The 21,398-nt window shown below is 44.1% G+C and overlaps 2 protein-coding genes across 8 annotated transcripts in view; both read left to right on the plus strand.

Annotated features, from left to right (window-relative positions):
* Positions 1 to 1,550: 1,550 nt before the first annotated feature.
* On the plus strand, positions 1,551 to 7,884 carry LOC139555139 (ras-related protein Rab-5A). 4 transcript variants are annotated; one of them, XM_071368679.1, is made up of 6 exons: positions 1,551 to 1,569; positions 3,645 to 3,874; positions 3,982 to 4,133; positions 4,338 to 4,460; positions 4,567 to 4,660; positions 4,856 to 7,884. In XM_071368679.1, exons 2-6 carry the CDS (start codon positions 3,709 to 3,711, stop codon positions 4,969 to 4,971), a joined length of 651 nt encoding a protein of 216 aa, XP_071224780.1. In that variant the 5' UTR covers positions 1,551 to 1,569; positions 3,645 to 3,708; the 3' UTR covers positions 4,972 to 7,884. The 4 variants fall into 4 exon arrangements, with proteins under 4 accessions (XP_071224780.1, XP_071224777.1, XP_071224778.1 ...); XM_071368676.1 differs by lacking the exon at positions 1,551 to 1,569 and adding an exon at positions 1,576 to 1,727; XM_071368677.1 differs by lacking the exon at positions 1,551 to 1,569 and adding an exon at positions 1,589 to 1,823.
* A 2,618-nt stretch (positions 7,885 to 10,502) lies between these two features.
* The window catches only part of LOC139555140 (histone acetyltransferase KAT2B), an 18,192-nt gene continuing 7,296 nt past the window's right edge, over positions 10,503 to 21,398 (plus strand). For all 4 annotated transcript variants that reach the window (XM_071368680.1, XM_071368682.1, XM_071368681.1 and 1 more), the window contains exons 1-10: positions 10,503 to 10,830; positions 11,831 to 11,957; positions 12,119 to 12,264; positions 12,341 to 12,427; positions 12,623 to 12,804; positions 13,176 to 13,367; positions 13,489 to 13,592; positions 19,814 to 19,939; positions 20,146 to 20,285; positions 21,307 to 21,398. The exon at positions 21,307 to 21,398 is cut by the window's right edge and continues 117 nt beyond it. In XM_071368680.1, the coding sequence (XP_071224781.1) occupies positions 10,630 to 10,830; positions 11,831 to 11,957; positions 12,119 to 12,264; positions 12,341 to 12,427; positions 12,623 to 12,804; positions 13,176 to 13,367; positions 13,489 to 13,592; positions 19,814 to 19,939; positions 20,146 to 20,285; positions 21,307 to 21,398 (1,397 nt within the window). In that variant the 5' untranslated portion in view covers positions 10,503 to 10,629. The remainder of the gene's footprint in view (positions 10,831 to 11,830; positions 11,958 to 12,118; positions 12,265 to 12,340; positions 12,428 to 12,622; positions 12,805 to 13,175; positions 13,368 to 13,488; positions 13,593 to 19,813; positions 19,940 to 20,145; positions 20,286 to 21,306) is intronic.

Genomic DNA, 21,398 nt, shown 5'->3' on the forward strand with positions numbered 1-21,398 from the left:
CGTTCCAGACACACGAGGGACCATAGCCGGTTCCAGACACACGAGGGACCATAGCCGGTTCCAGACACACGAGGGACCATAGCCGGTTCCAGACACACGAGGGACCATAGCCGGTTCCAGACACACGAGGGACCATAGCCGGTTCCAGACACACGAGGGACCATAGCCGGTTCCAGACACACGAGGGACCATAGCCGGTTCCAGACACACGAGGGACCATAGGCGGTTCCAGACACACGAGGGACCATAGCCGGTTCCAGACGGATAGTGGGAGAGGCTGGAACTAGGTAAAACTGGGCCAACGTGCTGCACATTTAGGAAGTCCAGTCGTGGATAGTGGGAGAGGATGGAACTAATGGAAACTGGGTCGACCTTCTGCTCATTTTCTCATCGATTAAACATCTGATCTTCATTTTTGTTCCCTAAATTTGTTACGAACATAGTGCATAAAATTTTATAGAGTTGACATTTTGCCAAAGTTTTAAAAAGTCTACTCTAAAAAGAAAAGGTTCTTGGAGTATCCTTTAAGGGTTCTTCAAATTGAAACTGTGGGGGAACCCCTATAAGTTCTTTGAGGGAACCCTTTAAAAGGGTTCTTCAAAGAACCCCTTTTAATGGATCCTCGAAGAACCTTTTCGGGTACATTTTTGATGTTATGTGTTGATGTTCTCCGTATCCATAGCCAGAATGATTTTGCAGTGCATGGTAGTCGAACAGGTTTCCTGTTATATTCATCAGAGGTGTAGGGAGGGTGACAGCAGTATTCACTGTTTTGATAATGGTTTTCATACACATACCTTGTCCATAATGTAGAGGCCTATGGGATTTTCATTGACGAGGTTAGGAAGGAGGATGGTAAATGTGATCTGCATAACATACCAATTGAAATGCCTTTGTATGCCTCCTTGTCTGTACACCTACAGACACAAAAGTGAGCAGTTCAGTCATCTGCACCCAATACACCTAGCCTTCAACATGTTCTCATAGCCTACATATTCTTACCTTTTTGTTGATTGATATGCATTGAATTGTGTCTATTTTCTGTTTGAGACAGATTTTCGCAAATATGAAAAGATAGATGGTATCATCACAAAACAATATAAATGTAGATCATATAAGGGACAAACCTTACCTTACATTGAGGAGAACTTTACATTTTTCAGTTAAGTGCCTGCACCTGCTGTCCTTTCAAATTCAAATACCAATGTTTCAGTTGGGCAGTTAGGTTCCTTTAAGAACCCCCACCAACTAAGGAGGTTCCTCATGAACCCCCCTTCCTATGGGGTTCTTGGAATAACCTTTTGGGGGCCATTTTCAGTGCCAAGAACCCTAAGGTTCTTCGAAGAACTTTGAGGATCTTAGAAGAACCCTTGTTGAACCCCTCATTTTTAGAGTGTATGTTGTTCAGAAGGAGTGCAAGGTCGAATTGAGTTTCTGCACACGCGCACTTCACAGAGGAGGCGTTCCCTAGCGGAAATATTCACATACATGCTACAACGCGCCAATAGGATCTCGCTAGCTCTTGCTTCGTTTGCTCCCACTGTAAACGACACAGATAAAGTATCTTGGGTTAGTTATAACTATCTTTGGTTACATCCTCTGCAAGAGTAGACGTGCTGTGTGACGTGTAGAAGGGGCGGAAGGGATGTTTGTGTTTTGGTTCTAAATGGGAAGTTGCAAGAAGAAAGAAAAAGGAGGAGACGTGATCTGGGTTGTTGAAATTAATTGTAGGTTTAACAATGCGTATCCGCACTGCGCCATTTAATTAGTGTATAGACTCTTTGGGGGGTATTCTGTGTTCATAAACAACGCCTAGGTCTCAGGTATAGTAAGCGAAATGGTGTTACAAGTTGTGGATTTCAGCTCGTTAGTTGTCAGCTGGCTAGCTAACTTGCTATGCTAACATTACATGTCTGATGAGAAACGCAAAAAATAGGCCTCGGCCCCGAATTGGGAAGGGCTCTAACGTTAGGTAACAACGGGGTTGTCAGTTCAAAGTTCCGACTTAAACAGTGTTCATAATAATATATATATTGGTTGTTTATCATCGTTTTGTTGATCGTGGCGGATATGGGCTCGTCATACCCTTCTGCTTGCTAGCTAGCTATCTTCTTGAAAAAGCTAGCCAGCCAGCTCCATCATCGCATACTGACATGTTTTGCTAGTTTGCCAGCCAGTTAACTTTAGCTAGCTAACTGCTTAGCAAGACGGGCAACAATCAGGTAGCTAGTATGTAACGTTAGCTAGCATACTAGCATTATTAATTCGGATGTTGATGTAGCTATCTAAACAACCAAGCGAATAATCTAGCTAGCTAAGTTAGCAAGATATCTAACGTTAGTTGGGTAAGTGTTTGCTTCTATTTGGGAATGTCGTCCTCAATGTTCTAGCTATAGCTGGCTACGAAAATAAAGCGAAGAATAGCTCACGTTAGCTATACTAGTAACTAGCTAGTTTGTTAATTTGAATTATCCATACTAGCATTGATTAATAACAGTGCTAGTTGAGTTCCCACTTTGGAGGCAACAGCCAGTACAGCCCGTTGCTTTCAGCCTATTGCGCATGTTTACCTTTTAGCTTGTCGCTATTAGCTAGGTAGGCATTGGCAAACCCATTTACATTGGAAGGCATTCTTAAATCATCACTCCAACGCCTTGCCCTAAGCCTGTATGCGATTGTAAATATGTCACCTTGCTGAGTATTTTTTTCCAAATAATGTGTATGTTTTGTCACTTGAGGGGCTAAATTTCAGCACCTAGACTGAGAATGTTACTTTGTGTACCCACAGGGCGTGAATGGTTTTGACTGGAAACACATATGGGGAGTTCACAGCCATATCATTCTATCTTTTTACTACTGCCAACTTGAAAGATTTACATGTAAGCCACACAACCTCTGTCAGTTACATTTGAACAGGGAAAAAAGCTCTGTCAGCTCAGATCCATCTCTGATATACCACTCAGACTGGTCAGCTAGCTAGGTTTGACTGGCTGTGTGGCAAGGAAAGGGCGGGGATACCTAGTCAGTTGCACAACTGAATGTATTCAACCGAAATGTGTTATCCGCATTTAACCCAACCCCTCTGAATCAGAGAGGTGCTGCTTTAATCAATGTCCACATCATCGGCTCACAAGGAGCAGTTGTTGTTGGGGGTTAACAGCTTTGCTCAAGGGGAGAACAGCAGATCTTTCCACCTCGCTGACCTTACCGTTACTGGCCCAACGCTCTTAACCACTAGGCTACTTGCTGCCCCAACCATGTTTATTTTTCTACATGTTTTTCTCTCTCTTGTCTTCAGTGGAGACAGGAGAATATATCCATTGTTTACTTCCTTGAGGAAGGAGGGGAAAGAATGTCCAGTCAATTATGTAGTTCATTACTAATTTAATCTCTTTGTGAGGCAAGTCTGGACTCCGATATCAAGGTTTCTTCCTTTTCTCTTTCGAGAAGCATGTCCACCCCTGACTCAATCATAGAGGATGTAGATCTAGGCCAGGGTTAAACTACGCGTCAAAACGACTTTATGAAAACATCTTTATCTCTACTTCAAAACACCCTTATCTCTAACACATCTGACATAGCCCTAGTTAAAAATATCATCAGAGTCACGTGAATCATTGTTTTTCCTCTATCGACTCCTCCAGCTGAAGCCCTAAAAGTGCAGTCAGACGTGCAGGACAGACACTGACCGGGGGATCTGACCAGGCCATGGCCAACAGGGGAGGAGCTACGAGACCCAACGGGTCTAACGCTGGGAACAAGATCTGCCAGTTCAAGTTAGTGCTGCTGGGGGAGTCGGCGGTGGGCAAGTCCAGCCTGGTGCTCCGCTTTGTCAAGGGCCAGTTCCACGAGTTCCAGGAGAGCACCATAGGAGGTGACTTACGACTGCACTCAATGATGCACTTAAGCCTGTTTCTTACAGTTCAGGTAAAAAACAAATACAACTATGTATTTGACATGTCTCTCTGCTCTCCTCCCCAGCGGCCTTCCTGACACAGACGGTGTGTCTAGACGACACGACGGTGAAGTTTGAGATCTGGGATACGGCGGGACAGGAGCGCTACCACAGCCTGGCGCCCATGTACTACAGAGGGGCGCAGGCCGCCATCGTGGTCTACGACATCACAAACGAGGCAAGTGGTGTCATGATGTCATCAATACACGCCCCACTCATGATCAGGACCTCGATAGATTATGTAACCAATGCCACCTTCCTTCCATCGTCAAAATGATAATTGATCTCACATGTTTGCATAGGTGGTCACACTTGTGATCCCTTCACGCTGGATTATTCAAATAACTTTGGAAGTTGTGCGTACCATGTTTCTTGTCTCCAGGAGTCATTTGCGCGGGCCAAGAACTGGGTGAAGGAGCTGCAGAGACAAGCCAGCCCCAACATTGTCATCGCTCTGTCAGGCAACAAGGCTGACCTCGCCAGCAAGAGAGCCGTCGACTTCCAGGTGAGCCCTCCAAACAGCCTTACCTGTCTCGTGTCACTTTAGAACACACCTGTGTGTGTCTGAGTTTGACAGACAGTGACTGTCTCTGACATGGTTGTTTTCCCAGGATGCCCGGTCTTATGCAGACGACAACAGCTTGCTCTTCATGGAGACGTCGGCCAAGACATCTATGAATGTGAACGAGATATTCATGGCTATTGGTAGGTACCTCTCACTCCTTGATCCGCATCACTTTACTGATCTATAATTGAATAGTGCCCTGCACAAGCAAATGTTCTAATACATACTTAGACAAGTAACAAGAAAATGTGAACTAGCAGGATGTTTTGATCTAGTAATCTTCATCAGTAGCTGGCACTTTGAAGTTTTTGTTTTGTTTTTCCTCCGTGCTCTAGCGAAAAGATTGCCCAAGAGCGAGCCTGCAGCCGCTGGAGCTAACAGCGGGCGGAACAGGGGTGTCGACCTAACTGAAGCCGCCCAGCCAACCAAGGCCCCCTGCTGCAGTAACTAATGCCATGCCCACCTACTGCAGTGACTAATATGACCGATGCCCGACTTCCGCTGCAGTAAACTAATGCGATGCCCCCCCCCCCACAAAAAAACTCTGATCCTCAGCAATGAAAAAAGTTGATATCTGAACCCTTCCTCCTCTCTGCAGTAACTAATGCAAAGCAACACCCTCGTCTATTGTTCTCTCAACTACGCCCCACCCCTCCCCCACTGATTCTGCTCTTACTAATTGAGACTCCTCCCACCTTCCTCTTTTTTCCCCCTTAAATTAGTGCTGCCTTCCCTACCCCATTCCTCCAGACTATTGGCTAGCAGCAGGACTAAAGGGCGGGGCTCCTGTGATTTGGTCTCCTCTCCTGGGAAAGATGGACTGTTTCTAATACGCAATCTCTCTTCATGTCCTTTTTTGTTTTTGTTAGATTTTTGTTTTGTTTTTCACAGTTATTCATCGGAATTATGGATGCATGTATCACTACAAGGCCTATCATGATGATGAAAAAATATATATATTTTAACTTTATTCAGCGGCACACAAAACATCTTAGAGTGAAAAGAGGAGTGTCTCCAAAACCGCTGACAGAAAAAAACAGAGGGAGAGATGAGAGGGAAGGAGAGGCTCCAAAGGTTTGTCAGGGCTAAATCATAAGGAAGCTAAAGAAAAAACTGTCTTGTTTCTTTCTCTGTTGGTCCCTCTGTTTGTCTGGCCTCCTCTTTCTCTTGTGTAACATATTCATATGCTTTCTCAACTAAACCTTTTAGTAGCACTAGTGTAGAGTTGTTCCCTTCTCTCTTGGCCCCATCCCAGGGCCTTGCCTGCTTCTAGTGTTCAGTCCCAAATCAAACCTTAATAACTAACTCCTGAACCAGGGGTGTCTAACTCATTTTTCCCCGGTGGCCGCATTTAGTCTTCAACAAGGTCCAAAACGGACGCACTGAAAATTGGTTTTATTTCCTTGCCGCCATCGTTTTTGGAATTTTTGATGCTCTCTCATTGTCTAGTGGTTATTATCCAGCTGGACAGTCAAGAAACTGTATGCATGTAGGTCCATTATCATTTCTATATAGTTTCAAAAATATATATATTTTGTTTTTATTTTCACTCAAACCACCTGCAGGCTGGATTGGACCCCCTCCTGGCCACGGGCCATATGTTTAACACCCCTGCCCTAAACCCTTATGTACTTCATGTAGGTTTGAGAGGATTTGAGGTTGTAAACAATGGGGGGAACATTCCACCTAGCCTATCAGAGGGTGTATTAGGAGCATTATCACCGTAATGCTCCTAATAGACCTATTCAGTCCTTTCAGATCTACACAATTATTGAAGGGGCTAGGGGTGGGTTTGGGATTGGGCGTAGCTGTTCTAGTGGCATCGTGCAATGGTTCACAGTAATTGCTCTGTGACTTCTTCAGTTACCACCACAGTATGGCATCGGGGCCTCTGAGGCTTGTTCACTAGTAACCCCACCCCCCAATTCCAAGCCTCCAGACCCCTCCCCATCCTGTCCTGATGGTGTCTGTCCGAGGGAGGGGATGATCCTGATCTATATGGGCTATGATGTCAGCTGTCCGTTATGTCTCAACATGTAATGGATGAGATTAGGTCATGGTTGAGGCCTATTGCCTGTCCAGGTATAAACAAGGTGCTGGTTGGAAGGCAGCTGTTTTCCACCTGGAGAGACAGGGGAGCATGGTGAGGTGACCTCTGTAGGTGTCATTAGGAATCTGCTGACACCAGAGCCCTGGTCAAAAGTAGTGCACTACATAGGGAATAGGGTGCCATTTGGGACATCAATCTCTTTGTCATGGACACTGAGATCGGTCACTTCCTCCCTTGTTCTATAGGAAGTGCTTTAGACACTGTTTGTCAGTGTGTACACAGGGGGACTGGGCTGTCTGGTGATACAAATATCCTCAAAGACAACAAACACACATGACACACACACACCGTGTATACACACAGGTTTATTTCTCTCGCAACTCTGCTAGATCTAATTACCGTAATATAACACACACACCTAACCACAAGCTAAAACATACACTTTTTTGTGTTATTTTTAAACTCTGGACCTGTTACACACACAGTTAAAAACACCCCCCCACCCCTCTCTCCAGGTCTGTCTTCCTCATGCCTTGCACTAATGACGCTCATGAATATATCTTGTCATAATTACAGCCAGTGTGATATAAATATATTTATAAATAATATGCTGTAAATAGGGTAATTGACAGGACTAATGCTTGCTAGTGAGTTGTCTAGATAATCATTAAATAACAAAATACTGTACAGTTAGCAAAAAAACACTTTGTATGGGTTTGGAGTTTTGTTTTTTCACACACAAATCTATTCTAATCGATGGTGGTCTTTATAAATGTGTGTAGTGTTAACAAAATGTACTTGCATTTCTTTAGTGGTCTGTCTTATGTTTTTTTCAAGAAAAACTGGATTGTTTTGGTTTTCTATTTTTTAATATTCTCTCTCGCATTTCATTAATCATTTTGTTAGCTATCTAAAGCTAAGAATCCCTGTCCAATACTCCTTGTCCCACTAGAACTGAACTCACACACCATACACTGTCTGGGTGTAGAATCCCGGTCGCGGGAACAGATCGGATTGACAAAACTAACCGTCCGCCTGTCTTATAAGTCTCAGTAAGAATGTAACAACGTTGTAGGAACAATGTAACAACAGTAGTAGTAGAATAAAAAGAAAGACTGTTCCGTTTTACTGTTGGTACTAGCTGGTGGATCATGATGATGAATAAATGGATTAACTCATAGGGATGTACATTGTTTGTTGTTGCTGTGGACAGTTAATTGCAGATGGTAAAAAAATAACAAATGCTAGCATTTTACAGTACTGTTAAATAATGACCAAATAAATAAAGAAATAAAATGTAGAATTTATATTGGATGAAGGTTGTATTGTGTGTGGAGTAGAATCTTTTGTTTTAAGATTGTTTTCAGGTGTTCCAGTTACTCTTCCTGTACTCTGTGTAGGGTAAAGAACCCCTACCTCTCTGTGTAGGGTAAAGAACCCCTACCTCTCTGTGTAGGGTAAAGAACCCCTACCCCTCTGTGTAGGGTAAAGAACCCCTACTTCTCTGTGTAGGGTAAAGAACCCCTACTTCTCTGTGTAGGGTAAAGAACCCCTACCTCTCTGTGTAGGGTAAAGAACCCCTACCCCTCTGTGTAGGGTAAAGAACCCCTACTTCTCTGTGTAGGGTAAAGAACCCCTACCTCTCTGTGTAGGGTAAAGAACCCCCTACTTCTCTGTGTAGGGTAAAGAACCCCTACTTCTCTGTGTAGGGTAAAGAACCCCTACCTCTCTGTGTAGGGTAAAGAACCCCTACCTCTCTGTGTAGGGTAAAGAACCCCTACTTCTCTGTGTAGGGTAAAGAACCCCTACCCCTCTGTGTAGGGTAAAGAACCCCTACCTCTCTGTGTAGGGTAAAGAACCCCTACTTCTCTGTGTAGGGTAAAGAACCCCTACTTCTCTGTGTAGGGTAAAGAACCCCCTACCACTCTGTGTAGGGTAAAGAACCCCTACTTCTCTGTGTAGGGTAAAGAACCCCTACCTCTCTGTGTAGGGTAAAGAACCCCTACCTCTCTGTGTAGGGTAAAGAACCCCTACTTCTCTGTGTAGGGTAAAGAACCCCTACTTCTCTGTGTAGGGTAAAGAACCCCTACCTCTCTGTGTAGGGTAAAGAACCCCTACCCCTCTGTGCAGGGTAAAGTACCCCTACCTCTCTGTGTAGGGTAAAGAACCCCTACTTCTCTGTGTAGGGTAAAGAACCCCTACCTCTCTGTGTAGGGTAAAGAACCCCTACCTCTCTGTGTAGGGTAAAGAACCCCTACACCTCTGTGTAGGGTAAAGAACCCCTACCTCTCTGTGTAGGGTAAAGAACCCCTACCTCTCTGTGTAGGGTAAAGAACCCCTACCTCTCTGTGTAGGGTAAAGAACCCCTACCTCTCTGTGTAGGGTAAAGAACCCCTACCTCTCTGTGTAGGGTAAAGAACCCCTACCTCTCTGTGTAGGGTAAAGTACCCCTACCTCTCTGTGTAGGGTAAAGAACCCCTACCTCTCTGTGTAGGGTAAAGAACCCCTACCTCTCTGTGTAGGGTAAAGAACCCCTACCTCTCTGTGTAGGGTAAAGAACCCCTACCTCTCTGTGTAGGGTAAAGAACCCCCTACCACTCTGTAGGGTAAAGTACCCCTACCTCTCTGTGTAGGGTAATGAACCCCTACCTCTCTGTGTAGGGTAAAGAACCCCTACCTCTCTGTGTAGGGTAAAGAACCCCTACTTCTCTGTGTAGGGTAAAGAACCCCTACTTCTCTGTGTAGGGTAAAGAACCCCTACCTCTCTGTGTAGGGTAAAGAACCCCTACCTCTCTGTGTAGGGTAAAGAACCCCTACCTCTCTGTGTAGGGTAAAGAACCCCTACCTCTCTGTGTAGGGTAAAGAACCCCTACTTCTCTGTGTAGGGTAAAGAACCCCTACCTCTCTGTGTAGGGTAAAGAACCCCTACTTCTCTGTGTAGGGTAAAGAACCCCTACTTCTCTGTGTAGGGTAAAGAACCCCTACACCTCTGCCTGAGGTTTCCAGTGAAGTCATGTAATGTTTCTCTGACCATTTGCTGTGTTTAAAACAACAGGGAACTGGGAAATCTCAGACTTCAGTGTGCTCAAGACAACTGGGAACTCTGGGGGAGAAAATGAGCTCTGACTGAGAAATATCTTCTGAACAGTCATCCAACTAGGAAAGACACTCAGGCATCTTTCTAGAGCTCCAACATCATGATTTGACCTTGCCCCCCCCCCCCCCCCCCTGAGTTCCCAGTTGTCTTGAAATCACCATTTGATCCCTCAGCCCTGCCTAATGAGGTCACAGGAACTTAGGTCCTGATGGTCTTTGCGCTCCTGAGTGGCGCAGCGGTCTAAGGCACTGCATCTCAGTGCTAGGTGTTACCAGACTGTATTACAACCGGCCGTGATTGGAAGTCCCATAGGGCGGCACACACTTGGCCCAGCGTCGTTAGGGTTTGGCCAGGGTAGGCCATCATTGTAAATAAGAATTTGTTCTTAACTGACTTGCCTAGTTAAATAAAGGTTAAATAAATAAATATCAGATTTGTCCTCACCCGGGCTCTCAGAAAGCAGCCCCGACAGCTTACAGACAAGGAGTTATGATGACTGAATATTATCAGGTCGGAATAACAAAACTATGTTGTAAAATGTAATAATGGGCCTATAATAGGAAACCTGTTAACAAGGCCTGTTATGTTATTGTGGTATTTGTAAGCCAGACACCAGGAGCAGCTTTTGTCTGCCCTTCCCATTTCGGTAGACTACTGCAGGCCTAGGCCTACTTTTATGCCTATGACGGTTTCTGACACTACACTTGTCACTGCTCGGTTACATTTGACCTTGAAATTCTTGCTACAAATTGTAACATTTTTTTTGTGACCTCTCCCCTGATTCATAGCCTACTGGAATACCCATTTTTGTCACCCCTAGTGGAGAAAAAACGGACCTACAATGACAAATAAAAAAGTAGGGATGAGCGCCATGTCTGATTCTCCGGTAGTGTAATAGAGAACCGGACACTTTAACGTTTTAGCTCCAGGGTCGGGGATCGCGTTCGGTCTCGGTATCGAGGATGTCCGAGAGCGCAGGTGTTCAGCAGGGCTCCCCGGCCATCGGTGCGGCGGGATCGGCTCCTGCGGCTCCGGGAGCCGGGGGAACGGAGGGTTCGGGCGCCACGGTAGGATCGGCACGAATCGCGGCGAAGAAGGCGCAGCTCCGCTCCTCCCCGCGCCCTAAGAAACTGGAGAAGCTCGGAGTGTATTCCTCTTGCAAGGTAGTTTGTCGTCCATTATTAAATGATTTAGCAATTATTATAAATGTTTCAATGTTTTGCAAGTGGATTGTGTTTCAAATGCTTGTTGGTTTGCAGTGCTGCTATAATGCAAGCGCAGTAAAGGAAGCCATTGCCGCACTATATATATATATTTTCATATCCCTCATTCTCTATTTATGCAAAATTGTCCTTTTGGAAAATAATATCAGGACCAAAAACGGCAACATGTTCAGTATGGCGCTCCCATATTTACTATTACAATGTTTCTTTCTAGGCGGGAGAGTAGATTTAAACATTCTCTTGCGCTTTGACAAATTCAGGTTTTGCGTGGTGGTGCATAGCCTTAATGACTCCAAGCTAGGGGAGTGTGCGGAGTGTAATTCACCCCTCTGGAAAAGTGACAGTGTTTTTGCTGTCTGTCAGCGTGGCGCGGCGTTGTAAACTATTAAGTATTTATTGCATTTATATAACATCTGCAAGGAGCGACGTCTTTGTTTTGACAGGGTGACAGCTGTTGGGGGGCGGAGTTTGTTGATGTTCATCGGCGCATGTTCCTGTGCGCAGCTCCAGCTGAAAATAATAACAGATATGTAGCACTTGTAGTAAGAGGGCTGTCCCACCAGGCGCGGACTTAGCTATGCGTTTTACATATCCATTTTAGTAATTTAGCTTTAGCAGAGGCTCTTATCCAGACCGACTTACAGGTAGTGCATTCATCTTAAAGGGAAAACTCAAAAACGACTAAAATATAGTTTTGAGTAGATTTTCCCTTTAAGATAGCTAGGTGAGACAACCACATATCTCAGTCATAGTAAGTACATTTTCCTCAATAAAGTAGATATCAGCAGCAAGGTTAGCGCTAGTATGCCACTTGTTTACCAAGCTGTCCATCACTTGTCAACTTATGATGATATCAGAGAAGTTAAACAGGTTTATAAACATGAAACAGCATGCGTGTGCGCTTATGTGGCTTTATCACCCTTGTGACCCTGTGCTGTAGGCTGAGGGGGGCTGTAAGTGTAACGGCTGGAAGAGCCAGAACCCCCCTCCCACACCGCCCCGTACGGACCAGCAGCCCAACACTGTCAACCTGCTGGAGCCCTGCCGCAGTTGTTCCCACACACTGGGTAAGACTAGGGGTAGATGGTACAGGCAGATGTAATGTTCTAGAAAAGCCAAGTAATAAAGTAGGTTTTCAGAGGTACATTAGTCAGAAAAACGAAATAAAGTCTGTCCTCTCTCTCTCTCCCTCTCTGTCTCTCTCTCTTTCACTTTCTCTCCCTCTCAGGTGACCATGTAACCCACCTGGAGAACGTCTCAGAGGAGGAGATGAGCAGGCTTCTGGGTATAGTCCTGGACGTGGAGTACCTGTACACATGTGTTCACAAAGAGGAGGACGCTGACACCAAACAAGTCTACTTCTCCCTCTTCAAGGTAGGCCACAGCTCAACATGTCAACAACACATTACTTCCAGTGCATCGGTTTCACAATTTCTTCTTTCTCCTTCAGCTGTTGAGGAAATGCATCCTACAGATGGGCAAACCTGTGGTGGAAGCACAGGAAAGTCCTCCCTTTGAGAAACCCAGCATCGAACAGGCAAGTACACACACACACACACACACACACACACACACACACACACACACACACACACACACACACACACACACACACACACACACACACACACACACACACACACACACACTCTGAGGAAAAGTGACACATTTAGACTTCCACAAGATGAAGACATTATATGTGGTTTACATGATCTCTGTGTGTCTTCAACAGGGGGTGAATAACTTTGTCCAGTACAAGTTCAGCCATCTTCCCTCCAAGGAGCGACAGACCATTGTGGAGCTGGCCAAGATGTTCCTCAACCAGATCAACTACTGGCAGCTGGAGACGCCCTCACAGAGACGACAGCGGGCGCCTGCTGATGATGCTGTCGGGTACAAAGTAAACTACACCAGGTAGCAGGCGCCTTTTGATGATTCAATTGCAACTGCTGGCAAGCGTACTTTGGTGATGTGTTCACAGTCGTGACATGTTTATACACACTGCACTGACCACACTGTGGGCTGGCTTCATGTTCTTAATGCTTATGGGGGTGCACAGTGCCCACCTTCATTTCGCAAACACTTAAACATCGATTACTGTAGCTCTGGTGTGTTTAGTGCCCAGTACACCTGTAACTTGAACCTTGGTACCAACAGATACATTGTCCTCCTGGAGCCGATGAAATCCTCTTCCTACCAATAGATGATGCACACATTTCATTCAAATTGTATCACCGTTATAACCCATAATCAAGCCCATATTTTTGTGGTGTGTTTTCCCCCAGATGGCTGTGCTACTGCAACGTCCCTCAGTTCTGTGACAGTCTACCGCGGTACGAGACGACCCAGATCTTCGGTCGAACCCTGCTGCGCTCCGTCTTCACTGTGATGAGGAAACAGCTGCTAGAGCAGGCCAGGCAGGAGAAGGATACGTTACCCCCGGAGAAACGCACTCTCATCCTTACACACTTCCCCAAGTAAGAGACACACTGAGGGAATACATGCGCATCGTGCACACACACACACACACGAGGTAGAGGAGGATTCCTAGTCTCTGTCAACAGTAGGTGTGATGATGAAGACGTCTGTGTGCTGTAGATTCCTGTCCATGTTGGAGGAGGAAGTGTACAGTCACAGCTCTCCCATCTGGAGCGAAGACTTCCTGGTTGGATCCACAGGAGGACAGATCCCCATCCATACAGGTAAACACACCTGACCCTTGAACTGTAGCCAGTGATATGATATGGGGGGTAGTTTAGTGTTAGCACACAATTAGGCAACACACTAGCACAGGGGTATTTACAACCCGGGGGGCTCTGCAGGGGGTCCATGAAAATATACAGTACCAGTTTTAAAGTTTGGACACACTTAGTCATTCAAGGGTTTTTCTTTATTTTTACTATTTTCTACATTGTAGAATAATAGTGAATGAATTAAAACTATGACATAACACATAAGGAATCATAAAGTAACCAAAAAAGTGTTAAACAAATGTCACGATGTTCGTTATAATGAAGGTCGGACCAAGGCACAGCGTATGTTGAGTTCCACATATTTTAATGAAAGTGAAACTTAAGCAAATACAAATAAAGAATAAACTAACCGTGACGACAATGCAGTGCGAACAGGCAACTAAACATAAACAATATCCCATAACCCACAGGTGGAAAAAATGCAACTTAAGTATGATCCCCAATTAGAGACAACGATTACCAGCTGCCTCTAATTGGGAATCATACACAAACACCAACATAGAAAATTAAACCTAGAACCCTACATAGAAATAATAAACTAGACTAAACACCCCTAGTCACGCCCTGACCTTCTCTACCATAGAAAATACAGGCTTTCTATGGTCAGGATGTGACAACAAATAAAAATATATTTTATATTCTTCAAAGTAGCCACCCTTTGCCTTGATGACAGCTTTGCACACTCTTGGCATTCTCTCAACCAGCTTCACCTCAAATGCTTTTCCAACAGTCTTGAAGGAGTTCCCACAAATGCTGAGCACTTGTTGGCTAATTGTTCTTCACTCTAAATCATCACAAACCATCTCAATTGGGTCAAGGTCGGGTGATTGTGGAGGCCAGGTCATCTGATGCAGCACTCCATCACTATCCTTCTTGCTCAAATAGCCCTTACACAGCCTGGAGGTGTGTTGGGTCATTGTCCTGTGGAAAAACAAATGATAGTCCCACTAAGCGCAAAAAAGATGGGATGGCGTATCGCTGCAGCACCCACACACCACCTCCGTGCTTCACGGTGGGAACCACACATGCGGAGATCATCTGTTCACCTACTCTGCATCTCACAAAGACACGGCGGTTGGAACCAAAAATCTCACATTTTGACTCATCAGACCAAAGGACAGATTTTCACCAGTCTAATGTCCATTGCTAATTTTTCTTGGCCCAAGCAAGTCTCTTCTTCTTATTGGTGTCATTTAGTAGTGGTTTCTTTGCAGTAATTCGACCATGAAGGCCTGATTCATGCAGTCTCCTCTGAACAGTTAATGTTGAGATGTGTCACGAACCGGCTCGAAGCCCTTAACAAAAAGGGAGACGACGTGGAGATAAGGAATAACAAAATATATTTATTAACTAAAGTAAACTCAATACAATTACCAATGGTGTGTGTAGTCAGTAATCAATAGTGTAAGTGAGTGGTTGCGTGCATTAATGTGATAATGAGAGGTGTTGAAAGGTGCCAACGCAAATAAACAAAAACAGCCACAAAAAAATGCCACAATCCAAAATCTATCAGTGTCTGCATGGAGACAGTCTCCCCAATGAATGGGGAAGAGGTGCATTTATTCTGGGACACACCCGAGCCCAGTTGTGTCCCATTTCTCTTGACGACCCTCCCGGCTCCGCCCACCGACTTCCTATTAAGGAAAACAAGAGAAAGAATTCGGCACACAGAGTGGGAGGGTCGTCACAGATGTGTCTGTTACTTGAACTCTGTGAAGCATTTATTTGGGTTGCAATCTGAGATGCAGTTAATCCCTAATGAGTTTATCCTCTGCAGCAGAGGTAACTCTGGGTCTTCCTCTCCTGTGGCGGTCCTCATGAGAGCCAGTTTCATCATAGCGCTTGATGGTTTTTGCGACTGCACTTGAAGAAACTTTCACAGTTCTTGAAATGTTCTGCATTGACTGGACTTCATGTCATAAAGTAATGATGGACTGTTGTTTTTCTTTGCTTATTTGAGATGTTCTTGCCATAATATGGACTTAGTATTTTTCCAAATAGGGCTATCTTCTGTATGCCACCCCTACCTTGTCACAACACAACTGATTGGCTCAAACGCTTTAAGAAGGAAAGAAATTCCACAAATGAACTTTTAACAAGGCACACCTGTTAATTGAAATGCATTCAATGTGACTACCTCATGGAGCTGGTTGAGAGAATGCCAAGAGTGTGCAAAGCTGTCATCAAGGCAAAGGGTGGCTTCTTTGAAGAATCCAAAATAAATTTTGATTTGTTTAACACTTTTTTGGTTACTACATGATTCCATATGTCTTATTTCATAGTTTAGATGACTTCTCTATTATTCTACAATTGAGAAAATATTACAAATAAAGAAAAACCCTTGAATGAGTACATGTGTATAAACTTTTGACTGGTACTGTATATATATTTTTAAATGTTTTTTATGAATATCGCTAGCAACAACAGAATAAACACATTTTGAATTACATACACTACCGTTGAAAAGTTTGAGGTTACTTAGAAATGTCCTTGTTTTTGAAAGGAAATCACATTTTTTGTCCATTAAAATAACATCAAATTGATCAGAAGTACAGTGTAGACATTGTTAATGTCGTAAATGACTATTGTAGCTGGAAAAACGGCTGATTTTTAATGGATACCAGTCTCAACGTCAACAGTGAAGAGGCGACTCCGGGATGCTGGCCTTCTAGGCAGAGTTGCAAATAAAAGCCATATCTCAGACTGGCCAATAAAAAGAAAAGAGTAAGATGGGCAAAAGAACACAGACACCGAATGGAGAAACACCGGTCAGTAGGCTACCGGTCAGTAGGCTACTGGTCACTAGGCTTCCATTGCGACAAGTTCCGCTGTCTGCTGGTAAGTTTTCTTGACTTGGACATACATGTTTGCCAACACATGGCTAACCTTTGTTCAGCCATCTAAACTGCTTCTCTTTGGCGAAAATGTGTTTGGATGTCTAGCTAATAGGTTATGCTAGATTTTACACTTCCTCTTCCAATTATAATGTGGGGAGGTAAAAAAAATAGAAAACTATACCAAATCTATTCATTTTAAAATGTTCATTACTTATCCTTGCCATTATCATTCACCTGATGATAAGACAATACATGTGAATTAATTGTTTTGCTAACGTATGATGGGTGTCCCTGGGTCGTCTGTTTGCATGGGAGGGGGTCCCTGTGCAACAAAAGGTTGAAGACCCCTGCACTACCAGGATACATTTCCACACCTCGTCACCAGGTGGCAGCACCAACCGGGTCAAGGCAGGGGCTCTGCTAGGAAGCCTTCATAAGCACATCAGGTGCAGGCATTTAGGGTGATCGTCAGTCTGTCCCAGCTGGCAGAGCTGTGAGGCTGCTGGTTTGTTTGGTGGCCATGAGGCCTTTCGTTTGGTTTTGAGTCTTTAGTTTGGCATGCCTGTTTTTAGATTTGCCAAAATGTGTTTGTTTTTTTGGGGGTCACCAACTGAACAAATACTAATCTCCTTGGACCAAGATGTCAAGAAGGAATTGGCCCTGGACCCTGGGAAGTTTGCTGTTTCCTGGGCTGTTTCCTGTTTCCATGTACATACAACATGGCCCTCATACTCTCACATCAAATCAGGTTACAGACCATGTAAATTGGCCTAATACCCCTTAACATCGTCCCCAGGCTCCTGGCGTGGGAACATTTAGCCTCAAAGTGGGACTTGAAAGGGGTGTGGTTGAAATTGGGTCAGGAAAGGGTGCAAGCCTGCTACAGCTGTATTGGATTGGACTTTTAAAAATGGTGAGAATCCATACATTTCTATCACAGCAACAGTGTTGCCATATTTGTGGTTTTACCGACAAATTGGGCTACTTTAAAAATGATGTCGTGGGTGAAAATGTATTGTTTGCGTGTTTTTGGGCTATTTCTAAGTAGCACTGCGGCCGCCATGTCATTTCTCTTAAAAAATATATCTTTCACTGTGACCTGCTGCTGACAGTGAGGCAGGCTGTTTCTGCTGGGGAGGGCCAGAGGGGTGATCAATTCAGTGATTGAAATTACGATCTCATCCTCAGTAGTCTATTCCAGCAGGTTATTGGAAAACACAAGCATTTCTTACCTCAAAATCACCAAGCTATTCATGTTGAATAAATGAGTCTGTTAATTTGAACTAAGCAAGCTGCTAAATCGTTCAGTTTACATCTTGCCTACATCTTGTCTAGGCTACTGTAGATTATCCTGAAATGAGATGTAGGTCTATCAGGGCCTATAGGCTACCTGTCAGTTTACATCTTGTCTAGGCTACTGTAGATTATCCTGAAATGAGATGTTGGCCTATCAGGGCCTATAGGCTACCTGTCAGTTTACATCTTGTCTAGGCTACTGTAGATTATCCTGAAATGAGATGTTGGCCTATCAGGGCCTATAGGCTACCTGTCAGTTTACATCTTGTCTAGGCTACTGTAGATTATCCTGAAATGAGATGTTGGCCTATCAGGGCCTATAGGCTACCTGTCAGTTTACATCTTGTCTAGGCTACTGTAGATTATCCTGAAATGAGATGTTGGCCTATCAGGGGCTATAGGCTACCTGTCAGTTTACATCTTGTCTAGGCTACTGTAGATTATCCTGAAATGAGATGTAGGCCTATCAGGGCCTATAGGCTACCTGTCAGTTTACATCTTGTCTAGGCTACTGTAGATTATCCTGAAATGAGATGTAGGTCTATCAGGGGCTATAGGCTACCTGTCAGTTTACATCTTGTCTAGGCTACTGTAGATTATCCTGAAATGAGATGTAGGTCTATCAGGGGCTATAGGCTACCTGTCAGTTTACATCTTGCCTACATCTTGTCTAGGCTACTGTAGATTATCCTGAAATGAGATGTAGGTCTATCAGGGCCTATAGGCTACCTGTCAGTTTACATCTTGTCTAGGCTACTGTAGATTATCCTGAAATGAGATGTAGGTCTATCAGGGGCTATAGGCTACCTGTCAGTTTACATCTTGTCTAGGCTACTGTAGATTATCCTGAAATGAGATGTAGGTCTATCAGGGCCTATAGGCTACCTGTCAGTTTACATCTTGTCTAGGCTACTGTAGATTATCCTGAAATGAGATGTAGGTCTATCAGGGCCTATAGGCTACCTGTCAGTTTACATCTTGTCTAGGCTACTGTAGATTATCCTGAAATGAGATGTTGGCCTATCAGGGGCTTTAGGCTACCTGCATCTATCTCAGCTAACCATGGCAAAATTGAATTACAATTATAAACCCAGATTTTAGTCACTAGCCTATGCCTATTGAAATGACAAGTCAATCTTGAAAATGGGCCATTTAACTGTTTGTAGTTTTAACATCTAGCACATAATAACACCACAACAACACTCAAACTCTCCTGCATAGTTATGTGCAAAGGGGATATATTTACAATTATAAACCTGGTTCAAGCCCTGAATGCTGATTGGTTGAAAGCCGTGGTATATCAGACCATATACCATGGGTAAGACAAAACACTTTTTTTTTACTGTACTAATTACGTTGGTAACCAGTTTATGATGGCAAAAATACACCCCGGGGGTTTGTTGTATATGGCCAATATACCACGGCAAATTACCGTATCCAGGCACTCCGTGTTACGTCATGCTTAAGAACAGCCCTTAGCCGTGGTACTGTATATTGGCCGTATACCACACCCCCTTGTGTCTTATTGCTTAATCATAGCAGTCAAACAAGTTAAATCAACATCATTGAAGAAAAAGGATAAGGCAAATTTAATAAGAGCGAATTACATTTTATCTTCCAAAATATTCAAATTCCTTCAGTACGTCATGTCGTAGTTCGCAATAATTATTATTTTGAGGAAAATCTAATTTTGCTTCTAACGTTGTTACAAATTACTACGATATTCCTTCTTAATTGCCTTGATAATGTCATGGAAAAAGGGTTTATTGTATAAATATGGCAACTTCTCTATTCTTGTAAAAAAAAAAAAAAGGGCTAGTTTTCAGGCCTTTTGGGTGGGTTTTGAGTGGTCTTTGGGCTGGAAATTCTAGCTAGACCTGACAACCCTGCACAGCGATCATATTATTTTTGTAACTCACTTCCTTGTTTAGCCCATAACTTGTGATGCTCACGCTTTGAAAGATGTGATGTGATTGATATGAGTGCTTCTCTCCACTGTTAAATTGATCTGATGATCTCACCTGTGTATAATGACAGTGATCAGTGCGCCACCGGTGGCCAGGCCTCTGTACTACAGCACCAGCCCAGTATCAGTGGACCCATCCAGCTGTGGCAGTGTCAGTCCTGCCAGGAAGACAGCCTCTGCTCTGGAACCCAGCCTAGGTAAACACAACAGGCTCTAGACACAGATCTAGGATCAGCTTACCCACCAAAAATTATAATCTTAACCATTTAATAATGTTAAATCCCTCATCCCTCCTCCTCTCCCCTGAGACGATTCCCCAGGTTGTTGCTGTAAATGAGAATGTGTTCTCAGTCAACTTACCTGGTAAAATAGGGACAACTTGACATATGATCTACCTGTGTAGGTGGGCAGAAGAGGAAGCCATCGGAGCCCATCCCCCATGACGAGACTAAGAAGCTCAGGATCGTCGGCGACATCCCCATGGAACTCATCAACGAAGTCATGGCAACCATTACTGACCCGACCTCCATGCTGGGACCAGAGGTAACATCAAACGCTCAGTCAGTCCGACATAAAGTCATCAATAATTCCAGAGCTTAACACGGAACCCAAACCGGCTGCGCGTGTGCGCAATCGTGCATACATTTATTTTGTCCCCCCACACCAAACGCGATCATGACACGCAAGTTAAAATATCAAAACAAACTCTGAACCAATTATATTAATTTGGGGACAGGTCGAAAAGCATTAAACATGTATGGCAATTTAGCTAGTTAGCTTGCACTTGCTAGCTAATTTGTCCTATTTAGCTAGCTTGCTGTTGCTAGCTAATTCGTCCTGGGATATAAACATTGAGTTGTTATTTTACCTGAAATGCACAAGGTCCTCTACTCCGCCAATTAATCCACACATGAAACGGTCAACCGAATCGTTTCTAGTCATCTCTCTTCCTTCCAGGCTTTTTCTTCTCTTGACTTTATATTGCGAATGGCAACTTTCATAAATTAGGTGCATTATCGCCACTGACATCGTTCGCCTTTCAGTCACCCACGTGGGCATAACCAATGAGGAGATGGCACGTGGGTACCTGCTTCTATAAACCAATGAGGAGATGGGAGAGGCAGGACTTGCAGCGCGATCTGCGTCAGAAATTGAAAGGACTTATATTTTAGCCCTTGGCAATGCAGACGCTCGCGAGCAGTGTGGGTGCAATAATTGAATAACATAGATTTCTAAATGTATTTTGCACGCGACGCGAGCGGTGTGGTCAGCCTGTTACACTCTATTCCATCTCAGTTAAAAATCAGTTAGTGCATGGATATCTGATTATGATTGCCCCCCCTGTAAGTCAATGTTTTAGAGACAGTATTATAGAGGTTGATGATGATGTTAAAGCTACTGCTGCTGCTGATGGAACACTGCTAAATCAAAATGAGTACTGTAATAGGACTTGATGATGTTAAAGCTACTGCTGCTGCTGATGGGACACTGATAAATCAAAATGAATACTGTAATAGGACTTGATGATGATGAGTAAGGCTGACGTCATCCCCTACCCCCCCAGACCAGCCTGCTGTCGGCCCACTCAGCCCGTGATGAGGCGGCACGCCTGGAGGAGAGGAGGGGGGTGATAGAATTCCACGTCATCGGGAACTC

Source organism: Salvelinus alpinus, chromosome 26 (genome assembly GCF_045679555.1).
Source record: "Salvelinus alpinus chromosome 26, SLU_Salpinus.1, whole genome shotgun sequence".
Lineage (NCBI taxonomy): Eukaryota > Metazoa > Chordata > Actinopteri > Salmoniformes > Salmonidae > Salvelinus > Salvelinus alpinus.